The 14,280-nt window shown below is 35.1% G+C and overlaps 1 protein-coding gene across 1 annotated transcript in view; it reads left to right on the forward strand.

The window, feature by feature from the left end:
• Window positions 1–13,739, forward strand: part of CNTLN (centlein) — a 163,704-nt gene extending 149,965 nt beyond the window's left edge. Inside the window, 4 exon segments of the mRNA XM_074533606.1 lie at window positions 2,617–2,668; window positions 2,671–2,802; window positions 4,065–4,144; window positions 11,968–13,739. Coding sequence (XP_074389707.1) covers window positions 2,617–2,668; window positions 2,671–2,802; window positions 4,065–4,144; window positions 11,968–12,099 — 396 coding nt within the window. The 3' untranslated portion in view covers window positions 12,100–13,739.
• The last annotated feature ends 541 nt before the right edge of the window (window positions 13,740–14,280 follow it).

The raw sequence follows: 14,280 nt of genomic DNA on the forward strand, positions 1-14,280 counted from the left end.
AAATTCTTAATCACAGAACAATGTTATACTGCCTTCAGTACACTCATCAGCAAAACCTGGGTTGTTTAACTCTTGAGTCTGTACTTTTGAGTTTGGAAATGGGTCTTTCAGTTTCTAAAAGCTGTATGGCTTGAGACTGAGCATATCTGTATTGATGCATGAACTGACATATAAATTAAATCACTAATAAGTAAACAATTTAGCACATGAATACATTAGCATATGATGGATGAGAAAATAACAGAAGAAAAAGCAACTTAAAATCATAGGAAGACTATAAATTTCAAGGCACTTATTTAGTGATAAAATATATATCAAAACATTATATCAATAACATGAAGGAGGGAGGTTCAAAAATAGCTAGTCTCTCAGAGTCCAGTTTTAAAGTCCATAAAGTAGCCTTATTTTTCACATATGCTTTGTGCTTTGCATATGCTTTAGTGTATTTGAACTGCTCAAGGGACAGAGAAATTGAAATGCAAGTCCTCCATATGAATGATTTGCTGTGATTATATATAAAGTATATACTTGCATATTAAAATCTATTTGTTGTAATTTTCTCTTTCAATGATTTTTGTTTAAACTTGCTTTTTCTTTATTCTTCTCTTAATTTTTTTTTTTTAATTTTTTATTCCTTTTTAAAAATTTGATGCTATAGATTCTTCCATGTCTTTCTGATACCTTTCTTTCTGGCACCTTCATTTCTGGAACCATGGGCTAAAAGCCAATCACACGGGAGTTGCAGTTTCTGAGTTCCACTGTTGCTATCAGCTTGTTCATTCATCATTAACTTCTTTAGGAATTTGGATACACCAATAATATTTATGTAATAATGTCAAATGACTGTTGCCTGGAAATGTTTCTGTGTTTTCTAAGGCATTCAAATGAATGTTTAAAATTGTTTATTATTTTTTGTCTGTTTTTGGTTTTGGTTTTTGTTGTTTTGTGTAGCCTTTCCAAGTGGCTTTGCGGGTAATTTTTTTGCTATTTTGCTCCTTTAATTTACATTTTCTCTTTGCATCAGGTTACACACGTGCATCTTCTAGAGTGACCAGTTATGCCTGAGAGAGATGTCTTTTTAAAACATGGGAAGCTGATTCAATTTGATTGATTAAGTGTGGCTGAACTTATTTTTCCATTGTCAAATGCATCTCCTATATGTTGCAAGAGCAAATTTACTCTTAGACCATTTCAAATGCTACAAAAACATGCAATTTAACTGTATTTTTTTTCATAGTGTGTGCTTTTTTGGGGGGGCTCCCTCGTCTCTTAGTCTATTTCCTTCTATGAGCTTAGTTCTAGTTGCCCTAGGTCCCTGCCCATTACACTTCAAGTTTCTTCATTCCTCTCAGCTCTGCCCTTGCAGATAGGTTTATGTCCAAAACAGTTTGTTGGAAATTCTGTGGATGAAGGGACCCACACTTGAATAAGAAAACTGGACAAATTTCACTGTACCTTCTCTCCCCAGATTTGTGGCAGGATGTTTTTATTTTTAGTAATTAAATTTTATTAAGTACAGAAAAATGTTAAGTTGGGAAGTGGTAGGAAGAAAAAATCTTGGAATTGGATGCGCCTTTGTTGAAACGTATTAGCAAATACTCTCTAATGACTGTTTCAAATACACTAGAGGCTGTAAAATACTTTACCCAAAATGCCAGTAAACAGGCTTCATTATCCTGTAGTCAGTTTTTATGAGATGAAGGTATGCTGTATGATACAAATTTTGAGGATCTGATCAGCTACTATTGAGATGTATCTTAATAAAATGAGATTCACTAGGACGATCAAAAGAAAATCTTCTTTGCTCATTTTCAGCTCAGCCAAGGTGTTTGTGTTGACCATCATGGCTCTACTTGAGTCATGGCAGTTGAATATTTTAGGAGGATCTTCTGAAAATGGATTAGTACTCTTGTTTCTTAGTCAACAATTTTTAAATAAAATTGTCTTGCTCAGCTTTTGATGAAATCTTTTGGTCATAGTTACATAAATATTAAACCAAAATTGCTTCATTTATAAAAGTGATTAATTACGCTGATGCTTAGTGTAATTTCATTGACCCAAAGAATTTAAGAAATAGGTAAGATAGGAACTTGGTAGCCAGAACAATTTTGAATAACTCTCTCCTGGTGGGAAACAAATTTCAGATTTTGAATAAAGGGGTGTACTGGTGCTTCTGCAAGCAGAGAATATCAATAAGCTTTAAAAAAACAAAATCCCTATTTGACCACAATGAAGCCTGACACTTATGTTCTTATTTCAAGAACATTTCTGTTAGACTACAGAAAAGGATTTTGATTCTGTGGAAGTTGCCTTTTCTTACTAATGATGGCATTATAAGAATAATTACTTTACTAAAGACATACCAAAACAGTATGTACATTTAAGAACATTTTTTGGTTTACTGTATTAATTAATATTTTTTGTTCTAAGTAGCACGTTATTTAATATTCCAGAACATATCCTGTTGAACAAATAATTCCAGCACATATCCTGTTGAACAAATAACACAGAATGAAGATAATTCCCATCTAAAGGAGCTTAGTCTAAATGATACTGTTTTTCCATCTTATTTGCACTATTAAAATATGACAGTATTTTTTTGCTTATGCCTTCTAGACACTAACCAGAGAGTTACAGCAAAGTGTACAATAGCTGAGAACAGAAGTTAAACTGGCAAAAAAATGGGAGAAATGAAAGCATGCAAAAAGTGTCTTTTCCAAGAGAGTATTCAATTAGCATCTATCCTTAATGTTTCAACAACTGATCTTTATGAAATACTACCAGAAGGAGATGATGACGTAAGTTATTTTAAGGACTTCAGTAAAAAAGGCGTAGATGAGGAGATGCTGACTATATCCCTCCTTGAAGAAAAGGATTTGCAGGTAAAGACTGAAATTTCATTGTGCAAGATACAGTACAGAAATCAAGAAGGGTTTAATCTAAATAAAAGGTAAGGTTAGAGATTTGTAAGGTGGCAAGACTTAGAGCATACATAAATATACGCATAACTGCTTTGAGCATATATATGTAGAGATGTTATTCAGTGTTTTCCTCTTTTGTGAGGCTATTTGGCATGATTGTATGTTTTAAATAGACTTCAGCATTAAAGGAAGCAGAATTAGAATATATATCTTGCTGTGCCAGATTGATTTTGTTGATACTTCCTCTCTGAATTGTGATACCTATTACAGGTATTTCTGGTAGACAGATGGTTTCTGGGTGAATTCATAGCCTTTTTTGTTGATTCCATCATATGTTTTGCTATGAAATATTTGATAGTGTTTCATCAAATCACTCTATTAAATAGATGCAGTGATGAGATTTCTTATCCAGATTTATTTAGTACTGATCCAATAATATATGAAAATCCTGTGCAGGTACCTTAGCAAGTGTCTAGGAGCTGGCCATTATTGGCCTGTAAGAGTACTCTGGTGATGACTTAGATTTAGCCTTGTTGGAGTTTTATATTGAAGAGGCCACAAAATGGAAGCTTTCCTGTTGGTGAAACAACAGTGCGTGGTATGTATATGCACTGATAGGGATTACACTCATGAATACAAATAAAATGGGCTGATCCCTGCCCTGTTTACTAACATTTATACAACCCTATAAAGTGATTCACTTTGACAGAGTTTTTCCATGCTTATCTCATTCTCAGAGTAATTTCTACATCCTGTATCTTTTTATTATAGTCACTGTGAATATATGTGTAAAACACATAAACATACTTAACTATAAATATAAAACAAATTTATTAGACAGGAGATGAATTTACACTACATATACACTACATATTCTATCTGTCAGTGCATAGGCTTAGGCACCTTTATCTAGAACTCATAAAATTTAGACATAGATCACACATACACCAGTATATTCATATGAAAAGAACATGCTATGCACATTTCTAGAGACATGCACAGACAAGGGTAGGTTTAAAAATTTAATAGAGCACTGATACTTGATGAGCATGCTTCAGATAACTAATTTTGCAAATGTGATTCCGACTTCCACACGCCAGTTACACATTTCCTTTATTGCTCCTAATGTTTTTATGTTTTTAGGAAACAGCAGAAATGGAAAAATGGAATTTGAAAAAAATAAAAAATGGCTACAGCGCATACAGAAACTTCTTGAAGCACAGGTGCTCAATTTATATAATCCCAAAATGAATTATAATTTTCTGCTCTGATTAGCTACAACATTTTAGGTTGTAATTAATACATTGTATTTGTAATTATGGTGCTGTTGATGGTCTCAAAGTATACTGTGATGAGCAATGTGAAATCCTTGTTTTGTAGCATTCCCTTTGTATTTCTCTTAAAATCAGAGTTACTGTGTAAAACTCAAGATATGTTAATCAAGGATTTGTGATAGCTAATTTAACAGCTAACTTAAGCTAACATAACCAGTAAAACAATGCTGGCGAAAACCAGTGCAGATTCTGGCAAATGTGTTAATTGAATTTTTGAAACACTGTATAATGCTTGCTAGAGTGAAAATGATCTGTTCTCTCATACCTCTTAGGAAAAAGAGACTTTTTTTTATGTGCCTTTAAAGTTACTAGTTGTTATGGACACCTGAGGAGTTCATGGGTTTCTGTGACCTTTTACTGTGGACCTGTTTCCAGTCAATTCATGTTTTCCTCATAGCCAGACAGCTGTTTATTATCGTGTCTTCTCGCATTCTCTACAATATTTTCTACTGAGACCTCGAGCAGCTTGTTAGTGGGAAGTAAATATTGATTTGGCATCCTGTCAATGCAGAAAGAATGAAAAAATTTCCACCAGAGGCCCCTCAAACATTTTCCTATCGACATTTTCTGGGCAGAGAGGAAAGCTGCATAGAGGATGACAAGTCTGAGACTAGCAGAAATCCCTGAGGGGTCCATTGAGACTGCTGCTGTGACCTGTGTGATACTTTTTCTTCTCTTTCAAGTCTTTTTTTTTAATACACACAGAGTCTGCTGGGATGCTCCCCTCTTGTAAGTGATCAAGGGCAGTTTATTGGCAGGTGAGAGCCCAGCTTTTCTACCCATAGTCAGCTTTTGTTTGGACATCACTGACAACATACCCTGACTCTTAAAACTTTTCTGCTACATTTTTAGTTTTCTCTTTTATTTAAATGACGGGCAGTTGATGTCTGGAAAGAAATAACACTTGATTTGTAAATCCAGTGCATAATGCATATTCACTAGCATGGGTCCATTAGTGATGTAGTTGGTATCAGTTAAGAATGTGAATGATTGAAAATATTTTGAAAGCTGTTTTAAAGAAGCACACACATCAGATTTATGTATTTAACCATCAGTAACTTTTGTGTTGAGATTGTATCCTGTGACCAGATTTTTAAAAAATGACAGGTTTTCCTTTCATTATCAAAACTTACTACCGTGAGGACTGCTTAATTGCTGCAGCAGAGGAGATAGAAATATCAGTGTGCTTTTACTGGCTTTGTCAAAAAAACTGGCATTTTAATTAAACCTCATAATGCTACATGAAACTCAGCATTAAAAGCACAGTTATTTATATTCACTTAATTGCCTTCATTTTAAGAATTTAAAAAAAAATATAAATTTCAATATCCTGTTCATATTATGGGCTCCAAAACATGAATCAGATCCATGGAATACAATGAAGACTTCTTGTTCTGTTTTTCATTGTTATTTGGTAAATTGCTAAAAAATATTAAGCAGAATTTTATCACTTTTCTTCATCTGCTATAGACAGACAGCAAAAAGCATGGAGAGTGAAAGAATTGTTGAATGAAACCAGGTATATTAAGATTACAAATGTTATATAAGGATAGAAGACCTCATTGTTCTTAGCCACATACATTTGTGTACAAGTTAATAGAAATTTTCTGTGATTTTTGCTCCATCTTGTGGGGTTCCTCAGAAGAAACACTGAGTGTAGAAGTAATTTTTGGCAAGCAGACCATTTTTAGAATTGCAAGAGGATTATAGTGGTTTTGGGGAGCAGCCAGCTCTGCTTTTCATTTCTGTCCATGCTAAGGCATGTAGATGGAAACAGTTAAGATTTCTTCATCTGTATTTGGGAGCAGCTCATGGAACAGCTCTGTGCCCTTTAAAATGCTTTACTCACATCCTGCAGAGTTTGGTTGTGGTTTCTTCTAGTAAGATTTGGTAATATTTCTGATCAGCAAACTGAAGCCCGTGGTGAAATGTAAGCTTTCTGCAGGGTTTTGCTCATAACCGACTGCCTGCTAAGTGTTACATGTTGGCAAACTGTGCTAGCCATTTGCATCTTGAACAAAGATGCAGGATTGCCCTTTTCTGTTTTTCTGAGTAAACGTTCAGTGGAAAATTGCATCAGATCACTTAATATTGCAGTTTGATATAGTGTCTTTTTGTGCCATTGAGCCAGGACTTTGAAACATAATTGCCCAGCAGTATTGATTTAATTGCCTAGGTTTATTTGTGGACTCCTAATTATTGACTGGAGGTAAATTTAATGGAGAAACCTTTATGAACACTGGGAAACTGCTGCTATTGCTGTTATACATAATGAACTGCATCATATCCCTTTAGATCATTCTTCAAGCTAATTTTATTCTACTGTGACAGTACGATAACATTTAAAATGTCATAGACATTTTATTTTTATTACTGACATACACCATTTTACTGCTGCACTAGAATTTTGGGGGGGACTGAGTGAAGTACTGCTTGCTTTTTACTATCATTTTATAGGTTCCCCTAAGTGTGATGATAAAGGATGCCACAAATCTGTTTTCACTTCATCTGTACCTTTATTTTCCATACTCTTATGACTTGGAAAAGTCTCATATCTGTCAGCTTTACAAGATTATTAATATTTTAGTGACAAATACTCTTGTGTTCCTGAAACTCACAGATACCAGTCTGTGCCCTTGTTTTATCAACTGCTATGTCAAGAAATCAGACTACTACTAAGAGGCTTATGATTTGAAAGAGACATCTCCGCATAGTGATGTTATTATGTAAACAAGAATCATATAATAGGAAAATGCAGTCATATTATAAAATCTGCAGAGCTGGTAAAAATTACTTCTTGTCTAAATCTACATCTTGAATGGCCAAGAAGTTTTTTTTCTATTGTCTCTGTATTTATACAGTAACACTCTAGATTGTTCTCACTAAAGAATGAAAGAATAAAAATAAATCATCTCAATAACTGACACTGGGATAAAAGAAAAAGGTTCTCTGGCCTGTGAAGAAGCTGTATGTGGAGAGCTTTTACATGACCGCACAAAAATACCTGATACCTGCACATGGGTAGAGGCATCAGACTAATTATACATAACTGGTTGGACTTGGGAGGAGTCTCAAGTTATAGATGTTTAAGCTTTTAGTGGTTTATAATATTTAGGGGGGAATAAGTATGGTTATCTCAACATGTATGTGTATTTACATCCTGCAAGGCAAGTGATGAGGCTTTTACCCCCATTATCCCTCACATCTGTGTGTATGTCTTATTAATTGAGCCAGGCTCTTCATAGTAGCACTCTCTTCTTATAATCATAAACACTCCTCCTAAGACTCAAACAAAAGCAATCTTTCTAGCTTTTTCCCATCATAGGAAACTTATGGCTAAGCCAAGAGGATCTTCTCATGTAACTTATACTACCCTTGGCTTTTATTTACTGTGACTTATTGTAAGGCACACGGTCTCAGAAAAATCTGTTAATAATTTTGTGTGTGAGTACAGCATGGTAGCCCAGTAATCCACATTACTGCCTGAAGTCTCCAAGAATTATTTTTTAATAAAATACAAATCATCTGCCTAAGTTTTTGCAGCAGCACTTGCCTTTCCTCCCTCTTCATACACTTCTTGGGATATGACATATCGCACTAACAAAGCTGCCTAATAAAATCTTTCCTCACAGGACTTCATTATGGGTCTGAAAGTCATATTCCAATAGTGAAAACCTCTAGAAATGCTCCCTTTTCCTCTATTCTGTTGGCACTCTTTGTGTGACAGATCTCTAGAATAGGGTTTAGAACAATATATTCACAATCATCAGAAAGGATTTTCCCCAATACCTTTTTAGGATTTGCACTGGCTTCTAAGGGCATATTGCTGTTGCTGTCATCTGGGAATGGACACTAATGGCCACTGTTGTTTCCTTCCAAATTTCTTGGCTTGTAACTTGCCTGCTCTGCCTTCATTAGTCTCTCTGCAGTCTGTGTGTGCTGTTCAACAGCTCAGATCCAGAAAGGAGGATTCACCCATGTACAAACACCTGTGCACAATCACCACTGACACCATCACCAGGGGTTTCAAGTACCTGCACCTCAAAAAGCAGCACCAGTCTGAACCACATTCTGGGCACCAGTAACACCGACACCAGGTCATGATTTTCTTCTCATTATGAGAATAAGAGCCTAGTCCTGTGCACTGACAATGCATTATGGCACAAATCTATGTTTTATCAGATGAAATAAACAGAATACCTCTATTATATTACTCATCCTAAACTGAAAACAAGGAGGAATTGACTTGGTCACTCAGGATAAAAGGCACATATGTATTTATATAATGATTTATATGCAGCCACCATGAAGCAGAATAAGAGCAAAGAGTAAGATAACAACAATAAAGTGAAGCATTTCTCTCTCTCTTTTTTTTTTAATTTTGACTTTATTTTTTAGTTATTTTAGGATATTTTAATTACTAGTTCCAGTGCCTAGTTTTATTCCATATTATTTTTTGTTGTTCACTTAATTCAATCTAAGGCCGCTCTGCAGTGTGTTTGAATAGTATTTTCTTGGGAAAAATGTATTGTACTGATGATCCATATGGAAAGGTGTAAAATAGTTGTAACCACTAATTTGTATATTCCAAAACCTAAATACTTTTATATTTATGCTAACACATTTTAGAGTTTGTGAAACAGAAGCCGAAGTAATGCTACACTCTGCAAATGGAGATTCTGTGTCTCATTAGAACAAAAACATTGCCTTCCATTCATTATAATACTTTCCTGGCAGACTGGTGTATATTTATGCACTTGTGCTGACAGAGACTCAGTCGTGTGTTTTAAGGTCAATAAATATTACTAGTTTGTTTTTCTACAGAAGGGATCTCCAAAAGAAGCAAATTTATGATTGGAATAAATAGGTGAGAGAAGGAGAATTAACTGTCACTATTTCTGACTCTTTAGGATCACATTACCTTCCATTTATCCACACACCCAGATATCTGGTTGTATAAGAACCCAGATGGGTTGTATAAGAAATATGCCTTTCACTCATATGTGTTCCTACTATAAAGAAGAAATTTGTCAGTCTGGGAAGTCAAATAAATAAAATTCTTCTATTCCAGATGTAGTTTGCACATTCAGATGTTGTGAAATCTTACAGAGCAATTAAATACTACTTCTGTTAAAGCCTACCATAGTGTACGGATTGAGGATCACCACAATTAATGTTAAGTGGGTTGTGGCACAGATCATTGTAAAAAATCTGAAAGAAGTTTCATTCTGTATTACAATATCTCATGATCAGTGGTAAAAACAAGCTTTCACTCCTTAGCATGTGCTTAGCACTCCCTGAACTTGCAAAGCCTTCCCCAAGCACATATGGCAGGTTTTGAAGCTGGGATGAATGCTTTAGAGTAGAGATTACTTCAACGGTTGTGAAGATCTGGGGAGAAAGGCAAAGGGAGGTTTCCCAGGATAGTTACAGAGTCATCATTAAAAGTAAATCTGACAAGCTTCTATTAAAGATTAAGACTGTAGAGATCATCCAGTTCTGGGTGTCTGCAAGAAAAGAAAACCAGAGAGAAACATACAGCACTTTCTCTGAAACCAACAAATGTTGAAAGAATGACATAATGTTCCACTTTCAAATCCTCTTGATTTAAATGAATCACTTGAATAGCAAGAGTTCCTGAAAGATCACTTTGCTATGACAGGGGAGCCACAGAGAGTAGTGAGCAGCAAGTAAAATGTACTTAGAATGATACAAGCCAGAGACATCAATAAAAAGCCATTCATCTCAGGCATGGCATTAAGGAGGTGAAATGTATCAGAAATGGATGTAGTCAAGGTAGGCAAGAAGAATTAGAGACTTTGAGATAATGACACAGTGTTCTTGTCATAAACATACCTAGAACAAAAGGGAGAGAAATTAGAGTGAACAGGATGCTGGAGTCAGTGTTTTTAAAGCATAGTAGCAAGGGTCACAGAATTTCAGAGAAGATTATGTTTTATATTAAACCGAATAGATTTGTGCTCAGTGAATTTAAGCCCTCTATTCCCCAAAAAGTCATCACAATAGCACACAGGAGAAAGCTGGCAGGTGTAAATGTCTTCTAGAAATGTCTTACTATACACATAAGTTATTTATGACAGATGGAGACATGTCTGGCCAGCAAGCACCAGCCCTTGAAAATTCCCTTCCCTGTAGAAAAAGGAAATAATACATATTGTTGTCCTTTCTCTATGACTATAAAGTGACTGTTGAGCAGCACTTAGGATGCTATTTTATCTCTTCACAGTACATGCCTTCTATTAACAAGATTTTCCTTTTCTGGATGTTTTTTCTGACTTGTTAGCAATTATAAGTATCAGTATATAGATTCATGTCTGTATATCAGTTCAAATGTTACATTTTGTATTTGATGTGCTGTATATCTGGGGTTTTTATTTGTTTCTTTTAGCATTTTCAATTCATGTCTATTTAGGAAACAAGCACTGCTCTATCTGGAGTAAGGACCATACAATTTTCTCTTTCAGATGGCATAGAGAAGTGAAAAAATGAAACTAGAGTAGCAATACTGAAGTGTGGAACTAGACAGGAGATCTAGATAGAAAAGTGTTGTTTTGAACTAAAGTTGTGAAAAGCAGAAAATAATGATTGGCCAGCAGCTTGTTTCACCAGCAACGATATTTTACCTTATTCATTTCTGGTGGCTTTATAATGTAAAATTATCTCTCCTCCTGAATGAGCTGTAACTTTTGGTGTGGTACTGACCCCTCACTTACCACTGTCTCACTGGTTCCAGGAAGCTGACAGAGTTCTGTGAAGCTGATAGAGTCTTTTCAACAGTGTAGGGAAACTGTCCTGTTCTCCTCTGGCACAGCACTGGCCGCTCAGGATGGAGCTGCCATGACCACTCTTCTGTACCACCTCTAAAAATGCTTCCCAGCAAACAGTGCACTGATATACCAAGACTTTGAAAGAAAATCTCTTTAAGCGTTAGTGATGACACTGAAAAATATACCAAATCTCCTTTGAAGGCATTGCTTGTGCAAATGCATCTTTTATATCAGAGAAGTTAAAAGAGGTTTTATTTTTTCTCTGTACATACGTCACTACAATTTTTTGGTATCATATTTTAGAGAAGCAGACATTTGTGTCATATTCCAATTAATGCAGTTGGAGGTTTGGGATTTTACTTTGCTTTGAGAGATTTTTTTGTGGTTTTGTTTGTTTTGTTTTGGGGTTTTGTTCTTGGTTTTTTGGGGTTTTTTGTTGTTGTTTGTTGTTGTTGTTTAATTATTTACATGGTTTTGTGTGTGAGTCTAAGGCAATTTGCTATAGCATTGAGAATTATACTGGTAGTTCTGTCTCATCCTCCTGAGAGTAGTGAACTGACACTCATACACTACCATTTCTGCATGCCCTAGAGGTGACTGTAACCTTTTATTGATCAGCTGATTGAAGATAAATGACAGAGATGCTGGTGCTGCAGTTTACATCATTAACATGGTCAGTAAAGCATGAATTGTTCAATAAGGAGTTTATCTTTTTTCATTTTACACTGCTCTTTTATCATTTTTATGATAGAGAGCAAATTTTCAGACACTAACCAGGCAGATGAACTTTAAAGATCAGAAATGTGTGTGTGGTAGTTGTCAGAACTAAGTGAAATCTGATAGTTTAAAGATATTTAATAAATGTATTTCACAAGAAAAAAATAAAGTTTAATGATCATTTTTCCTACTCTGTTTCTTCCTCAGTTTCCTTTTGCCTCATACTTAATGGATGCTGTACTGGAAAAATTAAATGAGAAGAAGAAAGTGGTAGAAGAGTGGAGTTCCCTCATGAACTGTAGGATATTGCTAAGATTTATATTTGCAAAGTGTGACTAAATTGTGTGCTGTTTCCTCATGTCTTTCCTCTTCTCATAAAGAACTGTCAATATGCATGTTCAATACATGCACAGAAACCATGAACTAATTAATTGTTGAACAAGAGGAATTAATTAAATTCCTATTAGAAAGCAGCCTGGTATTTGATTCCTGAAGAGAAAAATTGCTGCAAATCAATGCAAAGCTCAAAATTATTTTCCTTTAAATGCATTGGCAGTGAACACATGTACAGGCTCTGTAGAGAGAGGATGTCTTTGTTATGACTAATACACATCTGTACAATTTTGAAAGAACAAAAAGCAGCCAAGTAACACCTGATTGTACTAATCAGAACAGTAGAAGTAGGATTTACAAAGGAAATAATTCATTTTAGCTTCTCTGTAAAGCCCAACTTTATGATATATGCTACATAAAACTATATGCTTTTATGTTAGAAAAAATGAATTATTAGAGAATAAAAATATTCTGTGAGGAGTAATACAGGAAAAACTGTACTTACCTCTGAGCATACTGGAGCAAAATGTGTGCAATGCATTTTAAAAATTCAACAAAATAAAGTTTTTTCTATTACGGTTTTTTTCACTAGTAGATCCAGTTCTTTCTCAGCTAGCAAGTAGGTGCAAGTTCTTACTTGCCTTGGGGAAGTAGTGTACAGTTTTAACCAGTTATTTCCACCAAGATTTCTATGGCACTACTGATGAATAATTGCTGCTGCTTCAGATTTTTGATCTTAGTGTTTGAATTCCTCTGGACGAACCTACCTTGTGTCTTTTAGAAAAAAAAAAGACACAAGTTTCTGAGTTCATGTGTAAATAATGTTCAGCTGTTATATATGTCTCATTTATGGATGTCAAGTTGTTTTACAACAGATATCATTATCTGACCCGTATTGTGTGGGGAATCATAATAAAGATCTATTTGGACTAAGTTCACTTAAATCAAGCATGAAACAGAGGTTTTCTGCATGTCAGTCCTGTGTTTTCCTAGGATGTCATCATGTATCTTCTAATTTATGGAGTTTGCTATTTGGGGTCTCTGAAAAAAGGAAGACATCTCTAAGCTTTTGCTCAGTTGAGCCTGGTGAACACAGGGGCTTGAGGGAATTTTTATTGGAATTAGAGAAAATGATGCAAACATACTCCACCTACACCTGTAAATTAAGACTGGGAACTGTCCCTGTATGAAAAACTGCCGCAGCTTTAGGAATGGTTGATCAATACAAGAAATAAGGGCCATCATATGAAATTGTTTGGTGATACATTCAAGTAAGCAAAAGGATGCCCCCACACGCAAATGAAATGGAACTGTTGGAACTGTTTGCCTCAGGTTTTACGTGAGCTAAACATTTACATAGGCTCCAATGCCAATACAACAATGACAACAAAAATTAGGGAAGATAAATCCATCAAGACATGTAGAAACTGTGCTCTAATTTTGTTCAGTAATTCCAGCAATATATATTTGAACTTAATTTCATCAAAATGTGTATTGCAGTTTAGTGAAAAGAGCTTCAGGAGGCCAAAGATCTCTGAAAATTTTCCCCACTGTCTTCATTTCCACATTGCCAAACACCCATTGTTGCAAGTCTGATCTTGGCGCTGATCTTTAACACTTGATCTTTTGTCATAGTGAAAATGCAGGGAGCATCAGCTAATTCATGTAGAAAATATGCCTCAAATAGAGGGAATTTTCCAGAAAAACACAGTACTGTGTTTTTCTCAAATATCTTGCTTTACTGCACTTGAAATTTTCTGTATCTCCTGGGCAGCTGGGTACAAAAAGACATCTTCTCTTGATGCCGGAGTAAGCAAGAGCATGGCATAACCAAATTACTATCTACTTCATCTGAAAAGAGAGGGCAAAATGAAATCCTTAAATCCACCTGGAGACGGATTTATGCACAAATGCTCCTGAAACTATAACATTGCTGTCTTTCTTAAAACTTTGCTGGAAAGTTTGCCAAATACCATTAAAATGTCTTTAAAGATTAAGATTATATTTTCATTCCAAAATTATTTTCTTCTCTAATTTGACATAAACAAATGAAAATGGAAATACCAGTCTGTGGAAATCCACAAAATCAGAGGGTTTGGGGAAAGCTGCAAAAGGCAGGCCTCAGAAACAGCAGAAATGTGACTGGAGCTAAGCACTAGCCATGAGATAGATCAGCAGAAAAATTAT

The sequence above is a fragment of the Zonotrichia albicollis genome, chromosome Z, assembly GCF_047830755.1.
Source record: "Zonotrichia albicollis isolate bZonAlb1 chromosome Z, bZonAlb1.hap1, whole genome shotgun sequence".
NCBI classification, from domain to species: Eukaryota; Metazoa; Chordata; class Aves; order Passeriformes; family Passerellidae; genus Zonotrichia; species Zonotrichia albicollis.